This window comes from Mauremys mutica, chromosome 9 (assembly GCF_020497125.1).
Source record: "Mauremys mutica isolate MM-2020 ecotype Southern chromosome 9, ASM2049712v1, whole genome shotgun sequence".
In the NCBI taxonomy this organism is placed as follows: Eukaryota; Metazoa; Chordata; order Testudines; family Geoemydidae; genus Mauremys; species Mauremys mutica.
The window spans coordinates 87,571,971-87,596,045 of NC_059080.1; the positions used below are offsets into that span (position 1 = coordinate 87,571,971).

Genomic DNA, 24,075 nt, shown 5'->3' on the forward strand with positions numbered 1-24,075 from the left:
ATATGCATAAAGTTAAGCCCATGCACATTTGCAGGATCAAAGCCCATGGATTTCCAAATAAAAACCCCAAATCACCAAAAAAGGTATTACTAATAAGTGCAAGATTATTCTAAATGTATTAAGTAGCATAGTATACTTCAGAAAGAGAAAGCATAGCAAACTGTTATCTGTATACTAGTGGAGACACAGAATATCCTGCATAAATCCAAGTAAACACAATTTTGTTTCATGGCTCATGATTAACTGATCACATCTCTTCACAGGGAAGGATTCAACCTAATACTCAGAGACTGATGCGGATACTCAGCTATCAGAGAAAAAGAAAATGCACCAAGATGTAACGTACATAATCCTGAGGCATGTGCATTGCTCACCTCAATAAACAGGCTGTAATTATTAGGCTTTGAATTTACTAGTATAGAGGTCTCAGGTGGAAGCAAGAGAGACAAGATTGGAGAGGTATATGACAGAAGTTCTTTGAACTCTTAGCAAGTACCTTTGAGATGAATATCTGAAAAATCTGTGGCAGCTAAATCTTATTAAATTAGTTTTACAGATTTCACTGAAGATCAGCAGTTAAATGACTTGCCCAGGGTCACAGAATCAGAAATAGAACTCTAGTCCTCTGCACCATCAGTAGTCAACACTGTCTGTATACTAGTCCACTATTCTAAATAATAATGAGAATACTTAACTTTAAGGAAAATATATTCACTATTCCTAGAGAATATTATCTCCACCAACAGTGTCTTAGAAACAATTCCAAATACTCAAGTCCCTGTTTGCAAAGTACATAAAAAGGCTAGAATATTCCAGTAACATAATGTGGCCTGCTTGAGCAAACTGAAGTTATAGAAACAGATTAACCAGCATTCAGAGTGCTTCAATATACAAACAAAAGCACTAATATTCATTTGGTGTATCTTACATAGTGTATACTTGAGGAACCATATAACCATCACAATAACAGTATGAAAAAAACAAACAGTAACATTTGAAAAATATTCCAGAAAGTACAGAGTTGCTAGCAGTATGTAAATGAGCATGCTTGTTCTGTTCAGTGCTCCATTCTGGTCTTTATTTGGTTCTAGGAAGCCCAGCATCAGTTTCCCTTCACGCCAGAGCCCCTCAGTAAGTCCACCAAGTCCTTTGTCACATACCAATGCTCCTTCTTAAGGACTAGTTTATCAATGTACAATTTGCTCAAATACAGTCTCTTTCATCCAAGACTCTCACAAGGTACAGCTCCTCCTTTCCTTTCCTCCTCCTATTTCAGCTTCAAATAAAGTCTGTTTCTGAGGTCTTTCACTTAGCACGGCCCCTCCTTTGTGAGACTTGTCTAACATAGCTACTTCTTATTCTCTCTCCTGTCACAGTGCTCTGGATTACTCAGGCTTCTTTTCTTAAACCTGTGCTCCCTGGATTCTGGGTCACGCCTCCAAAAGGCTTCTCCAATTACTTCCCTCAGCAACCCTTTCACAGCACCTCAGCCCCAGCTCAAACAGTCCCTCCATTCCTTTTGTCCACTCTTCCCAGTCTTATAAAGCCGAGGTTAATCAGCCAGAGGTCTCTTCTTTCAGTCAATTGGGCATCAAGGAATCAGTCACACTTCCACCCTCTGACACACATTTTATCAATCTATTTGATGTATTGTTAAATCAGTGCAATGGGTGGATAGGAAATGATTTACCATCTAAGAAAGAGACGTACAGTTTGTGTCATGAACTATGTCACCTTCCAGTAGCATGGTAATCAGCTGGAGACTTAGAAATGGTCATTTTAATAAAAAAATTATAAATTCATACATTACAAGTTGATACTGTAAAGGCTGATATATGCTCATCAGTACATAAGCTTTGAGAATATACACTATTGACCAAAATGGGTTCAGTTTTCTTTTTAAAAATGTATTGAGCAGAAACAAATTCATACCTTGTTGAGCCTCATCACAGTTCTGTTCCTTTTTGTGTTCATGATTTCCATTTCTCCATTGAGTTAAAGCTTCTTGAAAGGACTCTGCAGATTCTTCCTCATCAAAAGTACCATACAGTAATAAACCACCATTCTGATTCTCAAAAACTGCCCCTGCTGGTACTGTGGAAACTTCCTGAATCAATTTTAAAAAAAGTGATCAATCAAATATGTCCTAATGGCAACAGTCTTCCCCACCACACATACAAATACCTGATGACAAAGGATTAATGGTTTCGCATCTTAACTACTGAAGGGATTCAGTTCTTGGATGTGGTACCCTTTCTTATGCACTACCTTTGGGTTAAACTGTGATCAAGATAATTCAAGGCTATTTTCGGAAACCGGTCCTTTTGGCCAGATTGAATTGAGATGCCACATCAACAGAGCTCTAAGCCAGACTGCTAAACAAATGCATAAAGTCATGCAGATTTATAGCCAAAGAGTTTAAGGCCAGAAGGTACCACCAGATTATCCAGTCTGATTTAGTGTATATCACAGGCCACACGCACACTAAATTCAACTAGGAATGAATGCAATTTCTAAATGAAGTTATCACTACTATTAAGGCCATTCATATATAGTGATAAGTATAAAATAGTTTATTATTAAAAGAAAATAGTTAATTCTAATGCTATAGATGTCATCTGCCAAAAGGCTAATAGAATCAGGGCTTGTTTAATTACAAGCAAAGCAGTAGCAATCTGAGGTCCCGCATCTCATGCGGGCCACATGCACAAACACGGATCAGAGGGGTGGACCAAATGGATAGCCTGATCTGACTAGGCAATTTGTGGCACCAGAAATCACAGAGCCAATATACTTTAAGGAATTATGAGTGTAAAAATGGAATTTTCTGTTGTTTTACAGGAATACACAGCTCACAGAAATTCCTCAGCCTACCTCAGCACTGCCTGTTGACATTAGCAGAGATGAAGACATGTCTGACATGAGCTGATTCTTGCTATTTGCTTTCTTCTGCTCATGATTCTTTTTGGATTCATCAGGATTGAAGTCTTTCATGAACTGATGGGTAGTTTCTAATTTTCCAACTGATACATCGGTTTTTGCCTACAAACAATATAGACCACCAGATTAATTCAAAATAAACACACACACTTTCCACTAAACAATGCTCAAATTACAGAGGCAGAAGCATAAAAGAAACAGAGCAGACTACAGAATGATGTTGGACCGAACATATCCTATCATCAACAATGTGAATGAAACCAAATATTCAGATCAGACACGAATGTAAGAGACTCCCAGATTATTTAATGAATATGGGAGATAATCTATGCAGCGCATGTCATATGTTAAAGAACTTTATAATCAACGTGCTATAAAATTAGTAACTAATGAAGGTCAATCAGATATTGGTTAGATTTTATCTTCTTTAGAACTGCAGCTGGAGAGACCCTTAAGAGATTAAACTGATTTAAGTAGCTCAAAGAAATACCAATCAACGTATCAAATCTACTGTGTGAGAGACCAAGCGTATGAACTAGTTTAAAGATCTAGACAAGTTAACCTAGGGTAAAGGCTGGAAGTAGTTCTTGGATTACAACAATAATTTTAATCACATTGTTGTTTGCATTGTTGTTGTAGCTGTGTTGGTCCCAGAATATTAGAGAGATCAGGTGGGTAAGATATTTTTTATTGAATCAACTTCTGTTGATGAAAGACTCAAGCTTTCTCCAACAGAAGCTGGTCCAATAAAGGGTATTACCTCACCCACCTGGTCTCTTTAATTTCATTGCCACTTTCCTTTATTCCTCTGCAACTTACATTAGTATAAAGCAAACTGCTCCATAAATTTCATCTTATGAGGCCCATACTTGAACAATTACCTAAATGAGAGAAGGTAAAACTAAAGAGAATAGAAAAAAGAATGCAAATCTCCTCTCTCCATTTGTCCTGTGGAAATATTGTGTTTCAGAGCCACATTTGAGATCTAGATAATACAGTGAACCTAGAGTGCTAAGTAAAAATATGTATGTTGCCACAAAGGTCCCTGTGTTTCCCTCCTGTGTCAAAATATGCATAGAAGAAAAAGCTAATAAGAATACTCCTTGGGTCTCAGGATGAGCAAGAATGTACACGGGAAGTGTGGCCAGAAAAAGCTGAAGAGCCCAAAGATCCATCATAAACCTAGGCCCAATCACTTCGGCTCTGTGACTACATCCACTCCAGGGCTCTCCCTCTAGCCCCATCTACCTATGACAATACACTTCATCTAGTATCCTTGCTGTCACTGGCTTGCACCTCGCATACCATATTCTATGACCTTCCAATGAGTATGCAAGAAGAGTTAATGTTGCTTCAAGCTACGTTCGCTGTTTGCCATTTTGACTGCATATATTCTATTCAGATTCTTATCCCATAACTCTCATGATATAGTGGAGGGTACATTTTTCCAGGGGAAATATACTACTTTGTTGTCTCCCCTAGCTCTGATTCCCCACAACTGCTGGCAACATGGACAAAAGATTGCTACACTCGGAGACCAGAAGCACATATTTAGAGAGAAGCAGAAGATCTTCTCTACATAACTGCATTTCCTCTTGGCAGGGTTCCTTAAGGCATTTTATGCTCATTTGCTTCCCTCCAGAGGTGAAGTATAAGGCCAAAGAAAATGAGTTTCATGCTCTCTAGTCACTTTACATTTGACCACAGCATTCAGGTGAAACTCAACAAGACTAATATTCCCTGCTCAAGAGATAGTAGCATGTGGAAGCAAGTGAAGCAACTCACTGCATTGTTTGTGGATCTAAATGGTACGATAACACATTTATATATGTCTATCACCGATATTTGTAAAACTGCCACCTAGAGTTCTATCTATACATTTTACACAGCATTACTCTCGATTTGGCATTTTGCTCATTTGTTTCAGAACAGTTTTGAAAGTCTATTTAATTGATTTCAAAGAGAATACTCGGATAAACGTACTGGATTGCTTCCTATATTATAGTTCCTAGCAAGTGAATTTAGATGCTCTCTGAGTTTCTTCTGTCTTGCTAACTAAACAAGATAAGATGATGGTGAAACATTCCAATTGGGGGTAGGATTTTGAAAAAAAACGTAAGTGATTTCAGAGTACAAGTCCCATCAACTTTCAGTGGAACTTGTGCTTTCACAAATCTCATCCATGATCCTTTCTAAACTTGGTATGATATGTAACTGGCTGTTTCCACACCAATTTGTTGAATTTTGAATTAATAAGAATTGTTTCTTAAATGCATAAAATGATCTGGTAAATAATGAAAAAGGGTCTTATTCTATAGGCTGAGATTGTGACAGTAAAACCTGTGAATCTACTGCAAACTGTCAGACTAAGAAGTTAAAAAAACCCGCCTCTAATCATCTATTGTGTTCTTTAAAAAGAAATGCTAGTTCTTTCCCCTTTCCCTCCCCACAATTTCTACAATTACCTGCCATCCAGTATGATGGCTCAATTAATCTAAAAATGAATCTAATTTTGCTTTCCAAGCATCAAGCTTCTATAATTTACAAAAAGGTTAAAAAAAATCATGAAAACAGAACAATTAATAATGAGCTTTTTTATTATGATACTTGTTTTTATACAAACTTCACGGCAGACACGCAGGTGGTATAAATTAATTACTTCAGTGGTGCTCTGACAATTCACAACAGCTGAGGATCTGTCCTTTCCTTTCAAAGGAAAATTTTGACACTGCCACCGATTTTTAAAATCAGGGTTCAAGTATTATTCAGAATGTGTCTATATGAATATTTCCTTCCCACCCCCTCACAAAGACCATTTCACTAAATGTATTTTTAAAACATGAAGATCAATAGCACTTAAGTATTTAGAATGATGGCAGGCTGTCAATCTTTTGGACTAACAGAAACTCAATTATTTTGGCACAAATGTCAGAAAGTTATTTTAATGTGAAAGCATTCCAGATAACATAATGTCATAAAGATGATAGCAGCAGATCCAACCTACTTCCATTCCACAAATGTAATGTATCTTGATTGCCAAGGACTTTCCTGAAGGACTGTAAAAGCAGCAACTAAGGCCACAGTTGGATTTTCAATTTTCTCCTTTATCACATTAAAAAAATCAAAAACGTATTCCTGCCATTTCATACATGCTGAATAGTTGAGACTGGATGTACAGCTACTTACTTGTTTTCTGAAGCCCTAGAGGCACACTAAATAGATGCTCTAGCACATATCAATACATTCAGTGTTAGGCTTTGTAGGTCAGCTAACACTTCCCCAGAATTTAGCAAACATCATTTTATGTAGTTAGCTTAATTGTCACTGCCTCGCATTTCCCATTATGTGCTTATTTTTCCTTTGTCTACACTGCTGACACTAAGATTCTTTCTTCCTGGCTCTTTTGCAATACATCTGTTTGCATGCTTTGCTAGATGTTTGCAAGAGTCTATACTACAAGGCAAAATTACTATCTATAACTGTTTAGGTATTTGCTTCCAGAGATCAATCATCATGGGGATTTGGAGTCCTAGTACCAGGAGCTCTGAGCAGTCTAGAAGGGCAGTCCCTGTTGAGGCCATGTAAGCATTTCTTGCTTTGAATGTTCAGACCCCATACAATTCTCCCCCAAGGAGTTCAGTCACAAATTTAATTAACGCATTATTTTTGTAAACGAGCACCATCAGTATGGAAGCATGTTCTCTGGAATAGTGGCCAAAGCATCAAGGGACGTATCAATCTTTAGCGCATCTGGCACAAATATCTTCAACGCCAGCTACATCAGTGCCATGCAAACACCTGTTCTCACTTTCAGGTGACATTGTAAACAAGAAGTGGGCAGTATTATCTCCTGCAAATGTAAACAAACTTGTTTGTCTGAGCGATTGGCTGAACAAGACGTAGAACTGAGTGGACTTGTTGGCTCTAAAGTTTTACATTGTTTTATTTTTTGAATGTGGTTATTTTTTGTACTTAATTCTACATTTGTAAATTCAACTTTCATAATAAAGAGATTGCACTACAATACTTGTATAAGTGAACTGGAAAATACTATTTCTTTTATTTTTACAATGTAAATACTTATAATAAAAATAAATATAAAGTGAGCACTGTACACTTTGTATTCTGTGTTGTAATTGAAATAAATATATTTGAAAACATGGAAAACATCCAAAATATTTATATAAATAGTATTCTATTATTGTTTAACAGCACGATTAATAATTATTAATTTTTTTAACCGCTTGACAGCCCTAGTTTTTGCTATATAAAGGGAAAAGAAAACATGGTGGCATATGCCCTGTCCAGGAAAGGGCTCTGATCTGCTGCCTACAGGTTGCCAGCAGCTAGCCCTCCTGTAGCTTTGAAAGGGGGCAGACCCTTACGTCTGACCTTAAGAGTTTCCCAGTTTCAGCTGGCTTAACCAATTCAGTGTACCCCAACTCACTTTGGTTATAATCTGTATCTAAAGAGTGTCATGTAAGATAACATTGGAAAACTAATAAAACCCACTGATATTAATATTCTTGCATGATGTATGTACGTGGTGCATACAAAAAGTTATGAAGAGGAAGTTACGTACCTTGTGCAGTAACAACGGTTCTTCGAGATGTGTCCCTATGAGTGCTCCACTGTAGGTGCACTTGCATCACTGCTGTTGATCAGAGAACTTTGAGAGCAGTGTCCATTTGGCCCGCACATATGCTGCCCCCTACTCGTGCCCTGCCATGAGGCTAACCAGCGCATGCAGGCGAACCCCCCTCAGTTCTTTCTCTACCAGAGAGTCCTTACAAGAACTCTGAAGTAGAGGGGAGGAGGGTGGGCTACGGAGCACCCATAGGGACACACATCTCAAAGAACCATGGTTACTGCAAAAGGTGAATAACTCTTTTTCTTTGAGTAGCAGTCCTCTGGATGCTCCACTGTAGGCAACTCTGAGCAGTATCCCCACTGCAGGGCTGGAGCTTCGGAGTCAAGTCTTTGGATGACAATACTGTAGAGCCGAAGATAGCATCGGAGGGGGAATTCCCGGTAATCATATAATGTTTTGCAAAGTTATGCACAGACGCCCAGGTTTCAGCCCTGAAGATTTCCAAAATAGGGATGTTCTTGAGGAAGGCGATAGAGGAGGAAACCGACCTCGTGGAGTGCATGCAAATACCAGATGGAAGTACTATGTTGTGAACCTAACAGCAGTGTCTGATACAGTTTGAGACCCATTTGGAGAGTCTCTGGGCTAATATTGCTGCACCTTTAGACCTTTTTGCAATGGAGAGGAAAAGCTTAGGACCTTCATCCTGTCCAGGTAAAAGGCCAGTGCTCTCCTAACGTCTAGTGTGTGCAGTATAGCCTCACTGTGATAACAGGGTAAAAGGTTGTGAGTTCAATCAGTTGCTTTATGTGAACAGACGAAGTCACTTTGAGGATGAGCTTCGGGTACAGTCAGAGTAACCTTGTACAGAAAGTATAGTGTATGGCAGGAGTGTGCCATTAGTGTCACTACCTCCCCTATTCTCTTCACTGAGGTGATCGCCACCAGGAATACGGTCTTCATGGACAGGTATGTGAGCGAACTGATGGCCTTGGTTCAAAGGATGGCCTAGTCAGGCTTTTTAGTACTAAGTTTAGGTCCCATGATTGGGAGGGGGGGGAAGCATATAGAAGGCCCTTCTCCCATGACAAGAGGAGAATGTCCCCTAAGAAGTGCTGTCTGAAGCCTGCCTGGAGCAGTAATGTGGGGATTTCCTATCCAGGTAAGTGGCGAACAAGTCCACTGTCAGTGTTCCCCACGGTCTGAATATGTTGTGGAGTACTACCGAGTTCATCTCCCACTTGTGGTCATGTGGAAACTTGCAGCTAAGACTGTCCACTGTTGTGTTCTGCACTTGCGGTAGGTAGGCTGCTGAAACTGTCACACTGTGGGAAACATACCAGTTCCATAGCTTTAGTGCTTCTGCACAAAGGAAAGGCTATCTGGCACTCCCATGACGATTTGTGTAGTAAATGAATGCTATGTTATCTATCATGATCCTTGTGTGTACACCTCTGATCAGCAAAAGGAAGTATGCAAGTGTTCCTCACTGCTCTGAATTCGAGGAAGTTGATATGGACGCACCTCCATGGGTGACCATTTGCCTTGTGTCGTGAGGTTGTTAAGATGTGCTTCCCATCCTAAGAGGGATGGATCGGTGGTGAGTCGTAGTGACGGGGAGGGCTGTGCAAATGGGATCCCCATGCAGACATTTGGTGGGTACTTCCACTAGTTCAAGGATTGTTTGACCTTGGTGGGTAACAATAGCGGTTTTTTAGAGTGTCTCTGTTCAACCTGTATACTGAGCTGAACCACAACTGGAGACACTTCATGTGTAGTCTGGTCTGAGCTATCACAAACGTGCCTGCAGCCATGTGCCCCAGAAGTTGAAGGCAGTGTTTGGCTAATATTTGAGGGCTGGTCTGCACTGTTTCTGTGGACAGATTGAGGAATCTATGTTGTGGGAGGAGCACTCTCGCTCGAAGAGAGTTGAGACCAGTTCCTATGAACTTTAATCTTTGTACTGGGGTTAACATTGATTTTTGGACATTGATTTGTAGGCCCAAGCTTCTGAATAAGTCCACAGTTACGTGGGTAAGACACAGGGCTTCGAAGGAATGAACCCTGAGGAGGCAGGTGTCCAGATAGGGGTAGATCATGATCCCCTGGGAATGAAGGTGAGATGCGATTACAGAGAGGACCTTGGAGAATACTCTGGGTGCCAAGGATAGCCTGAAGGAGAGTACTGTATTGGTAGTGATCCCGTTCTAGGGTAAATCTGAGGAACTGTCTGTGGGAAGGTAATATTGAAATATGGAAATAAGCATCCTGAAACTCGAGGGCTGAAAACCATTCTCCCTGTTCTAAAGCTGGAATAATCACTACTAGAGTGACCACCTTGAATTTTTGAGCCTTGACAAACTTGTTGAGTGCTCTGAGGTCCACTACGGATCTCCAATCCCCCCTTTCTTGGTATTAGGAAGTAGCAAGAGTAAAAACCTTTCCTTCATACTTGCTGAGGTACTGGTTCTATGCCTTCTACGCAGAGGAAGAGATCTGTTGTCACAATAAACTCTTGTGAGAAGTGTCCCTGAAGAGGGATGCAAAGGGGGGTGGGGGGCAGGGAGGTGAAATGAATGAGATAACCATTGCAGATGATTTCTAACACTAATTTGTCAGATGTTATCCCATTCCCAGGTGCAGTGGAACAGAACAAGGCATCATCCAAAGGGATGCAAAGGGTTGGTCAGCATCAGGTAGCTCTGAAGGGAGTGATCTGTCAGCGCCCCAACTTATCCACCACAATTGTTGTTTTGAAGTGGATGGTTGGAAAGGCGAAGGTTAAGGGTCCAATGGTTTGCACTTTGAGAATCTGGACTCTCTCTTTTGTAGTTCATAAAAGCATTGAGATTGATATGCAATTTAAGTGAGGGTTAAGAACTGTATTTTCTCTTCTGTCCAGGTACATAAATCCCCAATGACTGAAGGATAGCCCTGGAATCTTTGACTTTGTAGAGGGATGAGTCCATCTTTTCCATGAACAATTTGGTGCCTTCAAAGGGAAGGTCCTCCACAGTTGTCTGTAGTTCCTTGGGGAAGTGAAATAAATGTAGCAAAGAAGCTTGTTGCATCACTACTGCTCAGGAGATGGATCTTGTCATGGTATCAGTCACAGAATCATAGAATATCAGGAAGGGACCTCAGAAGGTCATCTAGTCCAACCCCCTGCTCAAAGCAGGGCCAATCCCCAGATAGATTTTTGCCCCAAATCCCTAAATGGCCCCTTCAAGGAGGGAACTCACAATCCTGGGTTTAACAGGCCAATGCTCAAACCACTGAGCTATCCCTCCCCACCATGTCGAGCATTGATTAGAGTGCCATCTTGGCCACCAGTTGTCCTTCATTGATAATGGCCCTTAACTGATCTCTGTAAAATTCTGGAAACTGATCAATAAATAAACTGAATTTGGAATAATCTAAGTAGTCGTATTTTGCTGTTAGCACTTGATAATTTGCAATGAGGAATTGTAGTGTGGCCGATGAATAAGCCGTTCTTCCAAACAGATAGAGGTTTTTCTAATCCCTATCATATGGTGTTGAGCTCTGGAATTGATAGCATCTACAGCAATCAAATTAGGTGGTGGATAGGAAAAAAATTCTGTATCCTTGGCTGGGATGTAGTATTTCTTATCAGCTCAATTACAGGTTGGCACGACAGATGCAGGGGCCTGCCATAAAAGTTTGTCTGGATCCAAGAGAGCCTCATTGATGGGGAGGGCTAGAGGTAATTGCAGAGTGTCTGCCACCCTCTTAGCTAAGTCTTGGAAGAGACAGCAGAGGGGGCATCACTGCCTCATCTGGTGAAGGGGACAAAATGTTGGTCAGAAGTGTGACCTCTTTGTCGAGGTCCACCTCCTGTTTCTCCCTCATCTCTTCTGGAGGTTCAGTAGCTCTAGATGCAGAGGCTAATGGAAGGTGCCTCATTGATTTGTAATGGGCCACACTAGATGCCCAGTAGGCTTAATATCTATACGCCTCCCATGGGTCCCATCGGAATGGCAGGAAGGGTCCCGGTGGCTGGCACCAGGGTTGTCCATATCAGGGTGGTTGAGAACCCGGTGGACTGTACAGCTGTGCAGGCCCAGACTGGTAATGGGCACTATAGGGTGCATGAAAGGAGTGATGGGAAACAACCTCCTCCTGCTCGCTATCAGACTCTCCATTGGACAATGGTGGTGCATGACATGGTGCTGGTGAAGACTCCCGAGTTCGGGGTTGACTCAGTACCGAGTAGTGGAAATATTAGATATTGTAAAGTCTTTGGAGCATCTGAACTGCTGTGTTGCTGTGGAGGTTGGTACCAGTGATGGCTGCTGGTGCCGAGACGATGGTACTGACCGGGTCAGCAATGTATACCAGGCTAAACACGCCAACGTTGTTTGGCATACCGCTGATGGTATCGAGGCTGTTGCCCATACTGAGGATTCTTCCCCTAAGCACGGTCTCTGTCCTTATCTCTCCCAGTCAATACCATAGCTTCAGTGCCTGTGCCCATTGGACTTTTAGGCATGTCAATGCGTCCCGTTGAGACAGTACCATGTGAGCTCTGGGTACCATGTTTGGCCAGTTTCAGGGCCATCAGTACCAACAATACCGAACATGCCATGGATTTTTCCAACTGGTACGGGCTCATTCTGAGGATTCACAGCGGCGCTGGGGGAGGGATGTGCTGGCCGCCGCTTCCTGCAGCCCGCATTGGCCTGGAGCAGCAAAGCGCAGCCAGTGGGAGCCGCAATTGGCTGAACCTGTGGACGCGGCAGGTAAACAAACTGGCCCAGCCCACCAAAGGGCTTACCCTGGCTGGCCAAGTGCCAAAGGTTGCCGATCCTTGCTTTAGAGGAACGAACAACCATTTCTCTGAACTTCCCAGCAGAGGGCTGGACATTGCAGAGCACACAGGTCTGGGGAAATTCAGGACTGGGAGTATGTTGGGGTCACCTTGCTGGTTGTAACCCAGGCTGGTGGAAACCAGAGTGGGGCTCTGGGGCTCTAGACAGGCTGCTGGGGTCAGAGCTGCTGAACCAGGGCTGTCTACCACACAAATACTTCAGGGTTTGACTGGCATGCTTGTAGGTTGATTGTGAACATCCCAGGCTGGGAGCTACAGCAACAAAGCATTGTAAGGTACCTAGGATTGCATGGCAAGTGATCTCACAACCCCTCAACTGGTCTGGACTGCACTTCTGAAGACCAGGACAATCTGCCCCGATACACTGTATGATCTGGTATAAATCCCTTAATCTCTGTGGGTCTCAACTTCCTCATTTATAAATAAAAATGACAAACAATTTGTCCTCCTTTATAAAGCATTTTGAGACCTATGAATGAAATCACTGCAAGCACTAAGACTTCTTACTTACTAATACTCCAACCTTATGTTCTGAATGTACAAATTGTGAGAACTGATAGATTACATAGATTTGATAAATCACTGTTTGTGACTGTTCAATGTGGTGAAAATGCTTTTAAATCCAGCCAAAATAGCTGACAGAACACATAAATCTTGCTGTATAAGGTGGGCTAGTAATAGGGGTCCAAGAAGATGATTTACTACCTGCTTTTCTACACTATTGACTACCATCCCTCAATGAGCTGGGTCATCCTGTAACTGTCTTAAATGTTTTCCTCTTAATGTAATCTTTCAAATAATACACTATGAGTGTGCATCATTCTGACAAAAATATATTAATCAGAGCAACAACTTTGATAATTTATAGCATTACTAAAAAGATTACACTTTTTGGGGAAAAAAAAGCAAATAAATTTGCTGCAAATAAATTATCTGCAAATAAATTTCAGTGAGAGAAAGTACCGTAAGATAGTGACAGGGCACATCTTGACACTCAAACATTGGCTTGTCCAAAAGTACAGTTTGATCTGGTAATAAACACAAATTAAATGGAAAGGAAATATTTAAGTTTCCTAAGATTCAGTCAAAATGCTTTTATACATATTCCCTATATTTATAACAATTTGCATATTTATCGTAAAGTAATTTTCTCTCTCTCCACGGAAGAAAATCTAAATGCTTCTACATACAAAACTCCTGACATGTTTTCTCTTTGGTTCATTAAACCAGCCCATAAAACAGTGCAACCATAATCAATGTAACAATGAAACAAAATGAAAAAATAGGATAATTATATATAATTTCTACAAATTGAACTGCATAAAAACATTACCTCATTTAACAAAAATCAAATACTGTTTGATGTGTAAAATGGAAGAAACAGTGATATAAAAATTGGACAAAAGTTATTACCATGACCAATTTATGCAATGTAGCAAAAAATGTAATTGATGAGATATAAAGCAGTTTTAAATAAGTGTGCTATTATAATTTTATGCAGAAATCCTTATTACAGTGGTCATTAAAATGTTGTCATTACATCAAAAGAATAAATTGTACAAATAAAAATGTATTTTAAAGATAAATTATTCTGTTAACTCAGGCCCAAATCAGGGCCGCCCAGAGGGGGGGGCAAAGGGGGCAATTTGCCCCGGGCCCCGCGCTCCGCAGGGGCCCCCAGGAGAACAGCTGAGGCTCCCGCCTCCGCCCCTCTCCTGGAGCCTTAGCGCATCAAGCGCCGTGTCTCCGGCGGGGCCCCTGAGCCCCGCCCCCTCAGAGCTGCGTGGTGAGGAGGCGGGGCTGCGAGCTCCGGGCTGAGCTCTGCTCCCTCCGCTCGGCGTAGAGCTCCCAGCCCCGCCCCCTGACCACGCGGCTCTGAGCGGGACGGAGCTCAGGCCCCGCCAGAGACGCGCTGCGGCTGCTCTGCGAGGCGCTGAGGCTCCGGGTGAGGAGGGAGCCGGGGGTAAGAGGCTGGGGCTGGGGGGGTTGGCTAAGTGGCAGGGAGTCCTGGGGACAGTCAGGGCACAGGGAGCGGTCAGGGGGCAGGGAATGGGGGGGTTGGATTGTGGGTGGTCTGGGGGGGGTGGATAGGGTCAGGGCCGCCCAGAGGGGGCGGGGCAAGAGGGCGCAGGAGCTTCTTCCCTCCTGGTCTTCGCCAGCGGGGGGTCCTCCCGCGCCGGGGCGGAAGGACCCCCCACTGGCAAATTACCGCCGAAGCGGGACCCGCCGCCGACGTGCAGCCCAGTCTTCGGCGGTAATTCGGTGGCGGGGGGCCCTTCCGTTCCGCAACCCACCGCCGAATTACCGCCGAAGACCGGGCAACACTTCGGCGGCGGGTCCCGCTTCGGCGGTAATTCGGTGACGGGGGGCACCCGCCGCGGGTCTTCGGGGCACTTCGGTGGCGGGTCCCGGAACAGAAGGGCCCCCCACCGCCGAAGACCCCGGGCCCCCGGAATCCTCTGGGCGGCCCTGGCCCAAATGGCAATGAACTATACTACTTTACAAAGAACATTACACTCTTCAGATTTCACCGTTGTTAAATTATTTGTTGTTCTGAAAAAGAAAAAAGAAAAACCTTTCCAATTATATCACTATCATTTTCACCAATATGTGATTGTTCATTTGACAGACAAGAGATAATTGTATGCGGGAATTCTCTACAATTAAAACGTATTAAAGCAGAAAACAGAATACAGTAGTATGTTAATTATGCTAGCAGGCATTTACCATTGTATTTGGCTACTTTTATGACATCCAGATAAATTTGCTGCTTTTAGAGCTGACTCAAATATAAAACTGCTTGACACCAAACAATCTGAATGACAGATTTATAGGCCATATAGCATAAAGCCACCCCACCCCACCCAGTATGTGGAAGTTTATGTATGCAAAGTCTCTTTAACTAACAACCTGCCACTACTTTTTAGAACCTTGTGGCAGTTATTTCAGTCTAAGTAATATTTTTTTCCATGAGGAATCAAAAGACTAAAACCCATTAGTACATAAAGTAAGAACTGTACATTTTTTTCAACAGACCATTAGAATCAGGATAATACACATTTGTTGTGTTTTACAGGAAGTTTCTGTATAAACACTAGAGCTCCTTTTGATTAAAATCTGTCTTATTTTTTCTTAGGTAAAATTTAAAAATCCCACTTTTTATAAATTGTTAAAAAAAAAAAAAAAAACAATGCACCACACACTGCATGGTACAAAATTCAGCTTATTTTAACCCAACTGATCTTATAATTTAGCCCTATTTCTTAGGGGGTGGAGGGAGGGATATCTCAGTGGTTTGAGCATTGGCCTGCTAAATCCGGGGTTGTGAGTTCAATCCTTGAGGGGGCCACTTAGGGATCTGGGGTAAAAATCTGTCTGGGGATTGGTCCTGCTTTGAGCAGGGGGTTGGACTAGAGGACCTCCTGAGGTCCCTTCCAACCCTGATATTCTATGATTCTTACTTATGAAGTTTAAGTACTACTCATGTGCATCCGTGTTTCTAGGATCAGGGCCTCAGAAACAGATTTTGGTATAAATAACAATTGTGGGGTATTAAAACAAAGTCGATGACCTTATTATAAAACAAAATCTCTAACTTACTGATGAATGAAACTGAAAAGTATAGTAAAGATGTAATAATAAATACACCTGCTACAAATAAACACAGAAAATATGCCCTGTGACAAAAAAAGGCTTGTGATGAATGAACACATTTAAGAAATGCAATTATTTAAAAAATTAAGTTTGGAACTATTTACAGAGACAATTTTTATTATAAATACAGAACTACAAAAAAGTCTGTACCTGTAAAGGAATCATTCTATGGAGCTTCAGCGCCCCCTTCTGGTGGACTCTGGCAAAGCAACTACCACAGTAATCTTCCCCACATTCTAAGCATACCTTGAACAAAAAGTAACATCATCAAAAATGGGTTCATAATATACAATTACTGTTGAGGGTTTTTATCCTTGTTCATATTTTCCAAAAATGTCACAAATAAGACTTGAGGAAATAAAATTAGATTGTTTGGGGGCTTGTTCCACTAATTAATGCACACACCTCATATCAATTTGGTCATAATTAGACATTTTAAAGGAGGATTATTTTAAATTAATCCAATCCAAAACCCATTGGCTAGCTTTCTATACTAAAATATTAATATTTTTTGCTGTCATCTACCCACCAGCAAAGCATTTTTCGTCTCACACTGTCCACATGCCTTCCCCTTCATTTTAGGTTTTCCAGGGATTGCAACATTTGCCATTTTATGTATAAATGGCTGTTTCATTGGCTCTGGAAAAATACAATGGAAGATAATAATAAATATCAATATTTTATAAGACATTAAGCATGTATTCTGACTAATGGGAGTGGGTATTTTGGTTCCATATACTTCTTTTTAACACCTTTATAATTCAATATGTTAATGTCTTCAATACAGCTATTTAAATATTCTTAAGAAAAAAATCATCATGCAGCACATAGGAAAATAAAATTCAGTAAGGCTATTAATTTTAGACTTCTTAGTGGTAACTATAAACAGTGAGGTTCTTTTTTTCTTAAACTATGAAAAGTATCTTCCAAACTATTTAATTAACAACCTCTAAGGAACATATAAAATATTAACATATAACATTTTATTTTACTTGGTGAATACAAAAATCACTTTACCATGACTCTGTTCTTTGAGTATCTTCAACTTCACTTTTCCTGAAGAAACCTATATTGAAACATTTATACATGTATATATGGAAAACTAAAAGAATTATCAATAAATATAAATACAAAATATATCCACTAAAGTATGCACATTTTAATGCTAAATTAATGACAAAATTTTATATTTGAATAATGTTTTTTTAAACGATGTTTTCATTTTAAAAGATACAAAGAAATGTTGGTCATATTCATGATTTGTGACAAAACCATGAATTTTACTGGATTTTCATAAAAATCATAGTCTGTTACCCCAGCACCAGCAAGATTTTTCCATTAATTTATATTTCTATGGCCCCAGTCCTGCAATTCTATTCTCTCTCATAAACAATCTATGGCTCTTAAAGCAGGGATTGGACCATACTTTGACAATAGGGAGAGTAATTAATGGGATTCTCCTGTTATCACCCGGTGGCTTTGTTACATAGACTTGCAAGGTACCCATCTGTCACAACAAGATATTATTCTATCCTGCAAAAACCCCTTGAATTCCCTGATGCTCCACACAGATGCAAGAGGTCTGCCTGCAGAGTCCAATTGCAGTATCAAGGCTTGTAGTGGAAAAAGTATAGTGGAATAAAGGTTTTAAGTCTTTTTATTATTTATATCTTTATGTAATGTTTTAAGCCATTTTTAATGTAAAATAAAAAACACTTGACTTTGCTCATAAATTCCCATGGAAAACCACTCAGTTCCAATTAAACCATTGTATGCCATGACTTAAAAAAAAAAAAAAAAGACGACTTTTACATTTTTTGCCATGCTAAACCCATGAGTCTTGGCCATAGCATATACTCTAAAAATACATTCCATAATCTACACCCCTTCTCATAGTTTCACATATTTGGTATGCACACAGAATCTGTCTATGGGTTAATTCCACAACTGACAAAGCCAATTGTAGAACTTTAGATAATCCATGTGCATATGCCAGGCCGAATTGCACAGCCTTGTCTTTCTCCTGCCCCTCTTCCTCACAGAGAAAGTAGTCATGTAGTGGATCAGCTTGAGGTCTGGAATAATAAAAATGGGAGGAAATTTAACAGTACAAATGCAAGATCATTCACTTCAGGACTAACAACAAGAATTTCTGCTATAAGCAGGAGGCTCATCAATTGGACATGATAGAGCGGGAAAAAGACCCGAGTGTATTAGTCTATTGCAGAATGACATGATCAACCAATGTGATGTGGCTGTGAAAAAGGCAAATGCAATCCTAGAACGCATCGGGCAAGGTATTTCCAGTAAAGATAGGAAAATATCAATGACATTGTACAAAGCACTAGTAAGACCTCTTCTGAAGTTCCGTGTACAACTCCATGTACAAAACCCCATGTGTATCAAAGATTAACTCAAACTGGAACAGATATAGAGATGGAATACTGGGATGATTAGGAGAATATAGAGCCTAATTTATGAGAGGAGACTAAGAGATATTGGCTTGTTTATACTAGCAAAATGGAGGCTGAGAGGGATACAACTGCTCTATATAAATACATGGTGGGAGAGGGGGAAGGCACGGTGAACACCAGGTATGGAAAATAGAGAATAGCTATTAATGCTGCAGGCTAACATTAGCATGAGAACAAACGGGCATAAACTGGCCATAGACTGGAAACTAAAAGAATGTTTCTACTTATCAGAGGTGTGAGGTTGTAGAACAGCCTTTCAATAGTAGTGGGCCGAACAACCTAAATAGTTTTAAAACTGAACTTGTTACATTTATGAATAGGATTATATGATGGGGTTGCCTGCAATAGCCAGGGATTGGACTTGATGGCCCAGGAGGTCCCTTTCAGTCTTATGTTCCTGTGTAAGTCTAACCAGCAATTCACAATCCAAGACAGCTAGGGAACCTCCAGTAACCTGACCTTGCTACCCGGGGCTGAGGCCTCTGCCCCCCGCCATCTCATATTGCCTAAATTTTATTTAAATGCCATTCGCACAGTCTATTGTGCAAGGTACAAGCAACCGTAAAGAGCTATACATATCTCCTTCTGCAACAGCCTTCTGTGACTAGACCCCCATTTTCTAGGGAAAATAACTGATCCCTTTCAAAAAATTCTCCGGCATTTTTCCTTCCAAACATGGAGAACTCTACAGTGCATCCACTTTCCATCCCTTGTGCATGTTGCACTTTTGCCTTTTTGAAATTGTTGCCCTAGGTGTCTTCACCAGAACAGACAGCTTCAGGCGGAGTCTATGCATCTGCAGTTTGAAGTCAAAGGTTGTAAATGTCTCTTTCTGGACTTATATGAATTTTATCATAAAGTTTCTAATTAGGTCTATTAAGTAAAACTTGCATTTCAGGATGAGGTATATAGCTTGGCTTCCTAAAGAAACATAGCGAGAAACTCCCTCTTTATGCATTGTTCAGCCCAATTTATATGCATCTCTGGATAAATCAATTTGAGCTGAAGAATTAGGAAGTGTATCTTTATTTCTAAGATGAATTTAGACTGTTTAGACTTGGGTATCCTTTTAGGATTCTTCATACTAATTGAGACTGTGAGCAAAGAAAACTGATTCTGCCATCAGAACCAATATTTTTAGCAGAGATCATAAACATTGTTTGATTCAGTAGGTAATTCTTGAATCACATGCAGTGCAAGCATGTATCAGTTAATACCTCAAGGCCAAAATCCATATCTAACAAAAACATGAATCTATTTTCCAAGAGCTCTGACACTCAGGAATGTATGTTGTTATAGGTGGCGCTAGTAGCACTGGATACAATTAAGGTTCCCCAACACTTCCCATTATAAGAATATGTTTTCAACTGCTTATAAGTTTGCCAAGCTGTTTGGACTGAAATTTCCCAAGCGGGCTGAATATTTTTGTAAAGTTTCACCAAAAACAGTTCAACCATTTCCATGAAAGAGATTAGGGAAAAATACATTCTTTTGCCTGTGTAAGAAAAAAAAAATTTGTTGAGAAGCCTAATACCCTGCATACTTTTGGGTATTGCTTTTAGTACCAGGGATATGTCTTTTACTGCTCTTGAGGAAAAAAAATGCCCATGTTATAAACCTTGGACAAATCTGAATTTGCACATATTTTATAGAGACTTGCCAGCACTTTTAGCAGGGGCTAAGCAGGATTTTGCCTGCAATTGCTGCAGCACTGGACACCAGAACTGAGAGCAAGGACAATGTCTCTCCTGCGCTCTCAATAATGCCCCCTTTGCTGGCAGTCAGGCAGCATGGAGGAGAAAGCAAACTGATTTGAATGTAGACATAACAAGAGTCAGGTTGGGGACAGATAGAAGAGGGAGTAGATTCCAAAAATCAGCCTGGGCAGGAGAGTACAAGACACTGAATGATGCATGGATCCTGTAGTAAAACGCATAGGTGATTATTGTAATTAAAAAGACTATCATAATGTAAGTGCTCAAGAGAACAAGAAGACTAAATTAAGATTTCACAGGCAACCTTAACTCTAGTGATCCTTAACTTCTGACTGCTTGACTTTGCAACCAACCATACCATTCTTTTAATGTAGTTATTTTGTATGTACTTGTATGTATATTTCACTTTGCAGAATATACCTGTTTATCTTGAATCTCCCCTTAAGCTAAATTTTTAGTATCTTCCTAAAGAAAATTGAGGATTCCAAATTTTTCAGACTTTTCTTCTATAAAAATGTTTCCTGGTAAAGGGTTTCTACACACACAAAAAAATACTTTGGACTGTAAATATGATAAATTTAGCTAATACAGCACAGATTTATACTTGGGTCTTATCTAATGCCCACTGAAATTAATGAGAAGATTCCCAAATTCCTGCAGTGGGCACTGGATCAGGCCCTTAATAATTTGTCTTTGTACAGGTAGCACAACCTTACCCCTTAACTAACCTAATTTATGTAATACAACATAACACCAAACAATTATTTCAAATACTGTACTCCAGAACTCAATCTTCCTCTAGCTCAGTGGGATAATATATGCTTTGTACAGAAAAACAAATACCTTTGAAATGTTATTTATAAAATGTTCCATTTCTCATCTTAATACAATATTTAAAACTGTCTTATTAATTCAGTCACATTACACCAAAATAGTGAATGACTATAACCAACAAAAATCTCTTCTAAATCTTGTATTTTATGAGACTATCTGCAAATCCAATGAAATTTTTGTACCTTAACAACATTTTCTTTATTTTGTGACCATACTTGAGGTTGAATGCCCAATGGTCCTGCCTGTCCAGATTGCCAACGATATCCACTTGATCGTCTAGGAAAAACACAACACCCAAAACTTAATTACTAAGCATATTTCTCCTGTAAATTGGGATGGATGAATCATTTTCCCAATATGCAGATTTGTAATTAATATCAACAAACAGGATACCAGAAAAAATTAGGAAAAAAAATCTTCTCTGTAGTAGCACGGATAACATAACTCCCCTTTAATTTTGATTGCTTTCATGTCAGGATTGCAAACCTGAAATATTGACAAAGTAACTCTTGTTGGATAATTTAGCAAACTAAGTATTTTTTACTGTCACATATAAACCTGCTCATTACATTAGTTTCCTGGAAGTTTACAAGTAGTTTGCTCTAATGACATGCCCCCAGAAGTAGATATCATTCCACTGTGAAAACTATCTACCCAGACAGCTGCTGTGACAATATCCATCAGCTTTTTAAATCCCTTCATTGTCTCCCATGCCAATGTCCACAGCAGATTTATGCTGCTTGTTACCTTCAAGGTCCTGCACAATTTAGTACTTTTTGCCTTGTCTTTTAGCTCTCTTTCACCTCAACCAAGACACACAACTCAGTGCTTCCTTACTATCCATCTCCTTGCCTTCTTCCATGCAGCTCGTAAGCCTGGAAGTTTCCTTCTGGATCTAGTCTGCTATGATTCTATACTCTCTTCTCTCAAAACACGCTTCTTCCACAAGATCCATAAATCCTAGCCCTCCACTCAGAGAGAGAGAGAGCTGGAGTAAGACAAAGTGCAAGAGAGATTAGAATTTTAAAAATTATGGAACTAGCTTGTGTGCCTAATGTCAATTCTCAATCGTCTATTTCTCTTGCTTTCTCCCCATTCCTTCTGTCCTCTACCTGCTCTCTCTTTAAATAGGAATAAATGTAAGATACTGTGTCTTTGTTTTTGTCTGAAAAGCGTTTAGTATACTATCAGTGCTACACAAATTAAATAATTAAGAACAGTAGCAGCACCTCTCTGATAGCCTATCTTGAATTGATTAGTTTTGAGGTGCAGCCAAGCTGGTGGTCTCAGTCTCAACATTAGTCTTGCACCTTTCAAAACCACTACATTATTTTTAGCAAAGAAGAGATGGCATAAAATCACTGAAAACCTAAACTGGAAGCTAAAGAACTATCATATTTTAGCTATTTGTTGAGATTGTCAGAGCATAAAGGCAACTAGAACCCAGCTTTAATTGCTCTGAGAAAAAGGAATTTAGAAATTAATTACTATGATCCAAAGCAATTAATGGCACTTAGTGCTCAAATAGCATTATATACCTTTTAAAGTGCTGTACAAACATTAATGAATTCATCCTTATAACACTTTTGTGAGGTAGGAAAATAAGTATTATCCACATTTTATAGATAGGGAAGCAGACACAGAGGTTACAATTATTTGCTAATGTCACACAGTGAGTCACTAGCAGAGCCAAGATTAGTCTACGGCTCACTTCACCAGACAATGCTCACTTCCTAAATGGGTTCTTTCCATCATATATAAAACTATTACAATGTTCTAGTCTTTTTGTGATGTTATGTACATGCATTTAACTCACTGAAACAGTGAAAGTGAGATACACTAGGAGATACAGGGTACTGATTGGCTGATTTAACTCCAATGTTACAATCTCACTGGGAAAAAAGAAAAAGAGAATGTTGGGGGGAAAAAGGAAACGGGCTGGCAGTTCTGATATCATATTCCACTGGGGAGGAGAAAGAGAAATGATTGTGACATCAGAGGTAAATCAACCAATCTCACAGGAGAGACAAAAAAAAAAAACCACCAAGCAAAAAACATGCTTATCACTGGACAGCAGGAGGCTGTGGAGAGGAAAGGAAAGGAAAAGAAAAGAGGAGATAAAAGACAGAATAGGGTAAACAAAGAAGAAAAGCAGGCAAAGGAAGGAGCTTAGAGGGAATAGTGCAGAACACTACCAAAAATGCTAGTCTTTCGATGGGTTATCCACAAACGATTTTTCAAAAGAACACACATCTCATTGGGATTCCTTGATTTTACAGTTAAAAATTCCAAAGAAATTTCACCTACTCCCTCCTCTCTTCTTTTTCTCTGCTCATATTAGATTGTAGTTGCTGCAGTTTCTTCTCCATCTCCTTGTTTTCTAGTTCTAACTGTACCTTCTCCAATTTCAGCTCTTGTACATTTCTGGAGAAATTAAATTGAAACATTTAAATGTGTATTAGCAGGAAAATTATAAAGACATTCATCAGAACATGAAGGAGAATGAAAACAGGTACCTGAATAGATTTGAAGCAGCAGGGCTGTTTTAATAACTTTTAATATTGAAGGTGTGTAACCCGCATCCCCCATAGCAAGCCTAAAACTGTCAGTCTTTTGTCATTTTTCAGACAGGGCTATTTTCAGGGCTAAAACAGCTGTGTGCGCCCAGGAATACTTAACCACAGAAGAGGAGTTTGCTGGAACTAATCAGCTCCATCGCTCCCCTGAACTTGTGGATGAGTGACCAGGAGAGATGGCGATCTACTCCACTCCACTCTCCTGAGTGGATTCAGGCATGTAGGAGGGGAAAATAAAAGGGGATAGGCATGCCCTTCCTCCAGCATAGGATCAGTCTAACCAACCAGCAAAGCCTTCCTAGTATGGACACAGTACAGTAATTAAACTGTGTCCATGCCAGCACTTATACTGGTATAGCCATGCCAGTAAAACAAGCAAAACAAAAACATACCCCCAACCAACATAGCTATTCTGGTACCAGTTTTAAGCATAGATAAGTCC

General features: G+C 40.1%; 1 protein-coding gene across 9 annotated transcripts in view; it reads right to left on the reverse strand.

Annotated features, from left to right (window-relative positions):
• The window catches only part of ZBBX (zinc finger B-box domain containing), a 46,115-nt gene that overhangs the window by 16,267 nt on the left and 5,773 nt on the right, over positions 1–24,075 (reverse strand). For 8 of the 9 annotated variants that reach the window (XM_045029414.1, XM_045029410.1, XM_045029411.1 and 5 more), the window contains 7 exons: positions 23,365–23,481; positions 21,240–21,333; positions 17,052–17,100; positions 16,564–16,673; positions 16,185–16,280; positions 2,875–3,042; positions 1,933–2,107 (listed from right to left, as the gene is read on the reverse strand). In XM_045029414.1, the coding sequence (XP_044885349.1) occupies positions 1,933–2,107; positions 2,875–3,042; positions 16,185–16,280; positions 16,564–16,673; positions 17,052–17,100; positions 21,240–21,333; positions 23,365–23,481 (809 nt within the window). Of the gene's footprint in view, positions 1–1,932; positions 2,108–2,874; positions 3,043–16,184; positions 16,281–16,563; positions 16,674–17,051; positions 17,101–21,239; positions 21,334–23,360; positions 23,482–24,075 lie in introns of those variants that run through there. The other variant, XM_045029416.1, reaches the window with a different exon arrangement.